This window comes from Scomber scombrus, chromosome 1, assembly GCF_963691925.1.
Source record: "Scomber scombrus chromosome 1, fScoSco1.1, whole genome shotgun sequence".
Classification (NCBI taxonomy): Eukaryota; Metazoa; Chordata; class Actinopteri; order Scombriformes; family Scombridae; genus Scomber; species Scomber scombrus.
The window spans coordinates 26,502,795-26,512,630 of NC_084970.1; the positions used below are offsets into that span (position 1 = coordinate 26,502,795).

The 9,836-nt window shown below is 39.5% G+C and overlaps 1 protein-coding gene across 1 annotated transcript; it reads right to left on the reverse strand.

Moving 5' to 3' along the window:
* Positions 1-1,066: 1,066 nt before the first annotated feature.
* Positions 1,067-9,836, reverse strand: itgb6 (integrin, beta 6). The gene is made up of 12 exons (XM_062416163.1): positions 9,608-9,836; positions 9,307-9,472; positions 8,972-9,133; positions 8,752-8,847; positions 8,424-8,513; positions 7,051-7,185; positions 4,718-5,135; positions 4,416-4,638; positions 3,849-3,943; positions 1,916-2,035; positions 1,672-1,838; positions 1,067-1,200 (listed from the first exon to the last, which is right to left on the reverse strand). The coding sequence occupies exons 1-12, from the start codon at positions 9,784-9,786 to the stop codon at positions 1,102-1,104; spliced, it is 1,950 nt and encodes a 649-aa protein (XP_062272147.1). The 5' UTR covers positions 9,787-9,836; the 3' UTR covers positions 1,067-1,101.

The window sequence follows — 9,836 nt, forward strand, 5'->3', positions numbered from 1 at the left end:
TTTTTGTGTTTTAATTCTTAAATATGATCTGCTACTTCACCGACCATGGGTCATTTTGCTCTTGTTATCTGTTGTCATCACAATAAACAGCACAAACTATCTGGTCCCAGGTTTTCTGTATGTGATAATTTGTATTCATTTATTTATTTTAGGCACAGGCGCCTTTATTTTAACAGTAGACAGGAGAGAGAGGGGCGTGTGACATGCAGCAAAGGACCACTCGACTACATGCGCGCCTGTAGTATGTGATGATTTGATGAAACAACTTTACTCAGTTAAATGCACCATGTGAGCAACAATGTAAACTAAAATAATAAAGGTGAGTACCAGATTCTCATTCAGACTTCATCATATCATATATGCCATATAAAAGGTTCAAATTCTCAATGTTGAGAAGCTGAACCCATGAACATTGGCATTTTTGCTTAAAAACAATCAATCAACTATCAGAATAGATCAATTAATCAACTAATTGCTACATCTCTGCACCCAATACTTAAATGATCACTTCACAATAAGGCAAAAGTCAACTTTATTTATGTGCCGTACCACTAAAAAAAACCTCTGTTGTCAACATGCAAGGCTCAGCCTTGCTTTGCAACAAAACATCAAACAAATACAATATTTAAAATAAAAAAAAAAACCTGTCATCCTAAATATTTACATTCATCAGAACAAAACAACATTTTTTCAGTAGTAGACCACTCAGTGTAGTGTCCTCCTTTCCAAGCTGCATGTTACAGTGATTTGATACTGAAGTTCACGGGATCATGCAATAGGAAAGAACAGTGTTCCAGTGTGCAATGGCACCTGTCAGCAGTGCACTCTTACAGCAGCAAATTCATCACATAGTGTATTTCTGTTCACAGTGTTGTCTACTGTGTATTAACACCTCTGAGACAACTCAGTTTCGTACCATGAACACATTTTTAGTACAAAATTGTATCTATCCACCTGTATGTCTTTCTCACACACACACACGCACGCACACACACACAGACACACACACACACACACACACACACACACACACACACACACACACACACACACACACACACACACACACTTAAGTGCACTCAGATTGCCTCCAGTTTATCATCAGTAGTGATTCATTGTAATAATCTTTTCTTTATCTCTGTTTTTATAAGTTACATTTTTAAATGTAGACGTTGAGCTTCTGAACAGAGGGTTGGTCCCCTAAAAAGAGACAAAGAAAAAACACAAACACTTGAATCATAATCACTTTAAATTAAAAAGATGGAGCAGGGTATCATTAAATATTGTCACCAATCAGGCTTTACAACAATAATATCACTAGGTAGTGATATGTTCTCATTTATTTATGTATGTGTCTGTATGAGCTACTGGATACCTGAATTTCCCCTATGGGGATAAATAAAGTATCTATCTATCTATCTATCTATCTATCTATCTATCTATCTATCTATCTATCTATCTATCTATCTATCTATCTATCTATCTATCTATCTATCTATCTATCTATCTATCTGTATGTCTATCTATCTCTCTATCTATCTCTCTATCTATCAGTAGGATCACCCCATTGTTACTTTTGGTATGTTCATGGGCTTTGTTTACAATAAGAAATATAGAGCTTATGTTTTAAATACAATCATCTTTTTATACAAAGCAATTTCAGAGTCTTACCGACTGCCACTTTGCCTTTGACCTCTCAGCCTCAAACTTGGCCACCTCTTTGCGGTCATGAACCGACACCAGCACCTTCCACACAGCCAGCAGGATCAGGCCGATACACACGACGGAGAGGGACACCCCCAGAATAATCATGAGGATGTTTGGAGGATCAGGACAACCTGTGACAGGACAGTGGATGAGATGACGCACACAGTTGTACTCCCTTTCTTTTGCTCTGTTTTCTAGTTCAGCTTACCATTCATCTGGAGGTCATAGGCAGTGGTCCCTGTGTCACTTCCTACCACGCTAAATGAGATCCGGCACTCATTCTCCATCATCAGCGTGCATTGCACTGAAGGCCTCTTGTCGTCATAATCTGAAAGGACATGTGAACATACATATCTATAAGGAAGGAACGAGGGCACAGAAACTTTGCATATCATCTTCCCTCGCAACATTGTGCTGAGAATGTAAAAGGATATACTCGCCTCTGTTGTGCTGTCAGTGTGATTTCCATATCAAAGACTACAATCTGGTGTGTGTGCATGTGTGTGTGCAGCTCACACCATTGTATTTCACATCTGAAGCCTGAGAATCTTCAGTGATAATCAGATATAACTCTCAGCTTGCACAAGTATGGCGGGTTTAAAATAATCTTCCCTATAAAGGAAGCCGAGGTCCTTTAGCTATTCACATGCACCACAATAGCTCTGCCTGTACAACAAGGTAAATAATATGTTCCCCATTGTCCAGTGCTGGCTGAATGGACATGGATGGTGTTGTGTTAGAGACAGGGTGCAGACTTCAGAGAGACACCCGATTCGATGCAGGTCAGCATTCCTCCAAATCTCTGACCCATGGGTAAACTTAGCATGGTCCTGTGTTGATACCATGATCAAAAACACTAAGCTGGGAGAACAAACTCTAGCAACGACACGCATTTACAGCACAGGTATGAGGACTGATGGTACTGATGAAGACTGATGGTACATAAATATTTTTACTATCATCAGCTCTTTGGGAATATAGGTTAACGATCAATGAAAGATGTTGATTTTAGAACATAAGGACATAAAATTAAGGCTCACCTTACCTCTGAATTTGTTTTCACCCATTAAAAACAAACCACATACTTTCTTTTGCTGGTTCCCAAAAAGCAGATCATAAGTGATATGATTCTTTTCCCTTCCAGGTATCCACTGATTTCATTTCATGCCAGTGTGATATGAAAATGAATTTGAATAGACTTACTTGAGATCATGTTTGGTGATCAGAGAGCAGAGAAAAGATTTAGTAACCTTTTTTTGTTGCTAGTATTGTCACAGAGTAATGCTGCTTTTTAAATTCTTCTTTATTAATCTGCCCAAAGAAACTCTGAAATCCAAGTTTGCCTGCCAATAAGCATTGCATTCCTCAGAAACTAAGTGTTATCAAAATAATTAAACTTGGATAACAAGGAATAAGCAAACATGGATGTTGTGATAAAGATTGCGTGCGTTTGGTCTTGATTCTTTTTGCATTGCAACGTCTACTGTTTGATCGCAGTAGAGGTTTTCAGATTTGGAAATTCCCACAAGTGTTTTTTTCAATCGCAGCCTACAACTGAATCTGATGATAATGTAACTCTATACAATATGAAGGCAACTAAATATTCCCTGAGATACTATCTGAATCAAGTTTCAAGTATGAGCTTGCTGAGTTTCACACTTTACTGACATGACCTGCTGGTATAAAATCTAAAAATATAATTCAAAACACAAAATCAGAGACATTGCCCTTAAATCAAAAGCCTGCATCTGATTCTACTAGTTAGACAACTTTATTTATATTTCAAGCAATTATGTACATCTGAAAGGTAAGGACAGTTATTCAATAAGTTATTTGTTTTCCAAATTGATGATTCTGAATAAGCTGCAATCAAAAACTCACAAAAAATGTTTTTAACATTTTTGTTTTAGACATACGAGTAGTTTAGTCTCATGTGAAGCATAACAGTGAATTACTTTTTGTGTGATTTTGCGCACATTTACCATCTTATGACTGTATTGTGTATTAGTATTGTGATCATTTCAATCATACTGTCCAGCCCTACTCCACCTAACATAGAAAATAAGATAAATGCAGAAAAGCAGAAATATTTTAGTATTTTAAGCAGTGTGGGAGGTCTTCAGACTGGGGGAGTCATTTACCTGCTGTTGTGTTGATGTAGATTTTAGGGACGCTGCATCTTTGATCACACAGCTCTGCATCATCCTTTTCTTGGACGTGGCACTCTACACAAGTCCTGGTGTTAAAACAAATGGAAAAACAAAAGCTCAGCTTTACCCTGAGGGTGGTACAGTAAGGTCTAATGGGGTTTCAATCACTGACACAGAAAGTACAGAGGAATCACAGAGTTGTCCACTTATCAGAGTTTTCCCAAGGCTTCACTCACTCTCTATCACCCGTCTCCCCTATAACAGTGCTATCAAATGACACTAACCCTGACAGCTGTTTTACAATGGAGAAAGGAAATCTCTTAGTGCTGTGTTGGGGACATTAGTTGTCTTTTGATGTCACCCAGAAGGTGTAGACACATGTGAACAAGAGGACTAGAACCTGATATGCCTGTGCTAAAAAGAACAGACAGATCATGTGGCGCAAGGAGCAACATCTTATATCTTTCTGTTAAAGAAACAACAATTACAGAGGTAAAGCCGACAAAAACCTCTACATTACACCTTTATTCACCTCCGATGGCATAAATGTGTTCTCACCTTGCCAAGCTACAGGCATCTCCACATGTTGGGCACTTCTCACACTTGTCCCCAGATGCTCCGGGAACAGAGCAGACACAATGGCCACACTCACACTTCCCCCGCCCGCTGCAGAGGGCACCATCCTCTGACATGCACGACTCAGTGCTGGTACTGCAGTTACAATACTCCCCTGTCCAGCCACTTTGGCAGTGACAGTCTCCGCAGTCACACACTCCATGGCCTGCAACACAAAAACACTGAAACAACACAATCGACACATAAACGTGATTCATTTCTAAAATTCAAACGGGCTTTCTCACCTCCACACAGCTCCCCACGGAAGCGGACACAGGAATAGTTGTCACACTCGCAGTAAGGTCCGTAGATGCGGCCAAAACTGGATGCATCACACACACACTCTCCACAGTAGCATTGCCCCTGACCACTGCATAACTGGGACTCATTGTTTGCAAGGCAGTTACTCAACAAAACACTTTCCTCGTTGCATTCACACTCCGCTCCCAAGAAGCCTGGCTGACACACGCACACGCCACACTGGAAAGCCCCTTGGCCCTCGGTGCAGAGGCTGCTGTTTGCTTCAGGAGGCTGCTGGCAATCACAGGAGCAAAGAGACTCCAGTTCAACCTCCAAACTGTCCTGTAAACCCACTGGTTTGAGGGAGAAGTGCCGAACTCCATACAGGCATCCCGAGAGCTCCACAGTCACATTGAACACCACCTGAGGGGCAGAGAAGTGATGAAAACCAGATTAGTTACTGGTTTGCGGACTCTCCTGCTTATATTCTCAAACCTCTTGTTTCAGTCTATCATTCCACTGTACAGTTAATAACTGTCATATATATCATATATCAGAAAGTTAAGTGCCATTCGTTGGCAGTAAGAAGAGAACGACACTGCATCCTATTTATATACAAAGCTCTCTTTGGCAAATTTCCTGGATACCTTCCATGTCTTATTAATTATAGTTCAATTTCACACTGCACTGGGTCCCAAGACTATTTGCTCCTTGAAAATGTAACGTGTTAGCACTGAGACTGGGAAACTGGCTTTTAAATATTACGCTCCACACAAGTGGAACAACTTGCAGAAGATAGTAAAATTCGACGAGCTAATGCTTTTTAATCAGTTTAAATCTATTTTAGTTGACATAGGACAGCTTGAATGCATCATTTTTAATTGAGCTTTAACTTTCATGTGCAGATTTTACTTTTTATTGCAACAATATGTTTTCATAGTATGTGTTGTATTGCTTTTCTATAGTGTTTTTATTGTTTCTTATATTCTATGTTTGTATTGTCATCAGGGCTTCCTTATGAAAGAGAGCTTGCTTTTAATGACTTTGCCTGTCTAAATAAAGGTTTGAATGAATGAAAGAATGACTGATTGAATGAATGGAGGTAAACTGAAGAATAGGTCTAGTGATATTCAATTTTTTATTGTCAAAAAATCCCATTAACATTTTTTTTTACAGTGATTTAATCCAACTCAAGTATTGCCTGTGTATTCAAAGCCTGTATTCATAGCGTATGTACCATAGACTTCCATTGTTGTTCAAAAACTATTGAACTATAAGTCCAAATAATTTTCAAAACAACTGCGCTCCAGGTACCTTTCAGATGTGTTCCAGCAGGGAAACAATCGGAATTTAGGAAAGCTTTTGCACTCTGAAAGATGTCTCAGAAACATTAAACATCATGGCTGAGCACAAAAACAGACGATTTAGCATAGATGCCTTCTTCAGTGTAGTAATTTAATAATTTAATAGAGTGTTTATCCTAATGTCCCTTCATTAGGATAAACAGGTACTGACGTTTACTTTGAGTTAATCCCACATATGTAGTTCTGTTGTCATAAACACAGCTGGAGAACCAAATGTGCCGCTGAAAACAGTCCTTAACAAATGCAATATTTATTCCCCTTTAGTTATCATTTGCCAAAAACGATGGTGCCCAGCTGTTTTAAGAACATATTTAGCCTTTTTTTAATCAAGACATTTTTGGTTTTGGTCATTCCATGGGATTTGTTGCCAATAGGAAAAATATAAAATATAGCCAGACTTCACCAAAATTATCACTGACAAAAAGGTACAGCTTTATGTCACTTGGTCAGGGGACCAAGTGATTCTCTTTTACAGCTTTATGAGAATAAAACTGAACAAAAGTAGCCACAAAATTTAAATAAATGAAACCCTAGGCAACAAAAACTTGCTGGTCTTACCTTTGACTCAGAACTAAATTTCAAGGCCTTCAAGTCTATCTGGTCTAATAAGGCCTTAGATCATGTGTAACTGATGCCGTATGTTGCTGCCAGAGTGTTGACTGAGACCAGAATATCCTGCCTGAGTACATGAAAGCAGACAAGTGTTGATATCTTTACACATAAAATTAAAAATAACTTACATTTTCACTCTGGCTTTTGTTTAGAATGTTTTATGTCTGTTTTGATCTTTTACTGTTTCTCTCTATTTTTTGTTTATTCACATTTTAATCTTACGTTTCCATTTTTTTTTTTTTTTGGTATCCTATTGTTTTACTGTTGATCTCTCTATGATCGTATCAGTCTTATTACTTTGAACTGCATGAGCCTGTATGAAAGGTACTGAGAAACACGGCAATTCAGAGGACAAAACTGACCGTCTCTCCAGGTTTGATGTTGGAGCAGCGTTTTAGGTCAGGGAAGACTGTCCCATCTGGGCAAATGGCTGTGAAGGACATCTGGAAATCCTCTGTGTCTCCAAGGACCTCCAGTTCAATCTCTGAACGCAATTCCTGACAAACAGTAAATACGTGTTGCAGAACACTGTTTGGAAATACAATCATCTGTCCATAATCAACAAAACATGATTATGAAATCAACATACTGACTTCTATTACCATGAAACAGGATTTCTAGGGCTGAAAGTAGAATTACGCTTTCACCCTGCGCCGACCTCTAACGTGCAAAGACTGATTAAAACCTCCAATCTAGTTCTTTCTGTTGAGGTGAGTCATAATCCCAGGTGTGCTGGGTTGCACAAAGTGCCTGACTACAGAGTGACAGCTAACCTTAGCTGAAGGATAGCCTCTGTGACGGACTGTCTGGGTGCTCACAGAGGGTTAATTGTGTTTTCCTGTAGACCTGCAATTTCACTGTGTTTTATGTGTTGCTAAGGTAGAGAAAGCAGGGAGGGAAAGTTTATGGGATACACACAGTTGAAGAGGGATTAAGGCGAAGTACGCAAAGGTAAAACAGATTCAAAAGATTTCAGTTATTCAGTAAATATGTTGCAGGTATTTAAAGTGGGGTAGCTAAAATATCCATCCACGAAATAGAAAACATTGATTCAAAATTGCAGTGAAGTCTAAATACTAATCAAGTGTCTTCTATCACTATATATCCCTTTTTTTGTCTGCTGCAATCAGTGTGATAACAGGGACTCCTCTTCAGTGCATTTAACGTGGCAGAAGCTAAAAGTGGGAGTAAATGATGTAACGAATGAAGTAATTAGAGGACTGTGGACACGCACCAGTTAGAGCCACCAGGGGGGATTTAGACAAGGACACTGAGTGCAAGAGTGAGACACACAGAGGAAGATAGACAGAGAAAGAGAGAGAGAGAGAGAGAGTGGGGAGGAAAGAGTATGTCAGAGTCAGAGGGGCAGGAGATCAAACAGCTGCGACAAGCAGAGACTTGCTGTCAAACATGCTGATGCAAAGCACCGGGAGTTAGAAGGAAAAAAGTCATGGAAGAAGGAATGATAGAGGAAAAGCAAAGAATAAGAAATATAGGATAAGGTAGGGATATACTGGCTATGGTGTAAAAAATATGATGTACAGAGGGTTAATTAATGCAACACTGTTTGTGTTTAGTTGAACTGCTGAACTCTGACTCAAGCCAAAAACATTTTTAATGCTGCATAACCTGATTAGATGAAATGTAACAAAGTGTTATTGTTATCATTAGGGCAGGTGCTTGTCTTCTGTCAGTGTCTGCACGCACACTCAAATCACCAAGACTATTTATTTACTTTGTACGCTGTCACAATCAGTTCCAAGATGTTCCGCGAATCTGATGCCAGGACTCCAACTGTGGCGCCAGGTATGAGATTTGCATAGTTCTGCAGGCAAAAAAAGAAATAAACAGCAAAGTCACTGTTACAATGTGGGCAGGCTTGGCTCAGTCCTTAAAGCAAAGATAAGTACTGCAAACGAAGGGGGAAGAAAAGAGGGCTAGTTCTAACAGGTTCAATGAGAATGTAGCTCATGAATACATATGCTAACCTAGGTAAACATTGTGCCCACACTAAAACTTCTTTAGTTTGGACTCTTAATACTTTTACAAGGAGGAGCTCTCACCTTATAGTTGAGTTTCTGCTGTTCTGTCACAGCAAATATCAGTAAGATATTGTTCTCCACAACCTTATCAATCAGCTGGCCAAGAGTTGGATACTCCTGAAAAAAAAAGAAGAAATCATCACAGCTGACCCTCAAATGACAAATGACAGTCATGAAACTTAAGGTTTAAATAAAGAAAATGAAAAAAAAGAGCAATTATGAATGAAGTGTCGTGGCCGACCTGCACTGTGGACATGGAGTATTCGTTGTTGATGTCCAGGTGACACTGTCCATCGTTGGGAATCACAATGCCGGCCATTTTACTGTCCATCCCAAAGTGTGAGTCAGCATCACTGACAAACACCAGCAGACGCATCGAATCATTCCTCCAGCCTATCTTGTCCTATCAGGAGACATTGTCCTATCAGGAAAGTTGCTTATCTTTCTCTCTTGAATTCACCCTTAACCCTTGAAATGCAAAGTTCCTTCATGTTCCAAAACAACACAAAATCACAGATTCACATGAAGATGAGCATCTTTTACAAACTTATTTTATTTTACAAAACTAACTTTTACCCCACAAACGGCCGCCTGCATGACAGCATCAAAGCCACACTCTGGCAGGTCAATGTTTGCAGACACAAGCTGCTTTGCGATTATCTCGTTGAACTTGTCAGTGCTGCTCGTCAGAGACAAGACATGTTTATAGCCAAACGTTGGCAGACAGGTCGAGCCTACACCACTGTAACACAGCAGAAGACAAAAACAAACATTTAAAAAAATTTCCAAGACTGAGATTCAGTTCAGAAACTAAATGTCAGACCGCAAACAAACATTCAAAATGTTACTGGTCAGGTTTTTAATATTTACTGTATACCTGCAGGGGTTGGCGAGTTCATCCTCTGTGATCTTGATAAAGGGCAGGACAGGTTTCTCCACAAAAGAGCCGAAGCCCATGCGAAATTTACTGGTCAGTTTGGCCATCTCTTTAGACAGAGAGGAACCCAGGTCCTTGATCTTCTCCAGATCATCAATCATGGATGCTGACAGGTCCATCAGGTAATAGATGTCCACAGGATAGTCTTCTGTATGTTGAATTTTGACCT

Bases quoted from the DNA above. Each gene is read 5' to 3' on its own strand.
- itgb6 (XM_062416163.1), bottom strand. From the start codon at position 9,786: ATGGACCTGTCAGCATCCATGATTGATGATCTGGAGAAGATCAAGGAC. The intron at 9,134-9,306 runs GTAAAAGTTAGT...GTCTCCTGATAG, and splicing joins TGCAGGCGGCCGTTTGTGGG to GACAAGATAGGCTGGAGGAA. The intron at 7,186-8,423 runs GTAAATAAATAG...ACTGTTTGTCAG, and splicing joins TGATTGTGACAGCGTACAAA to GAATTGCGTTCAGAGATTGA.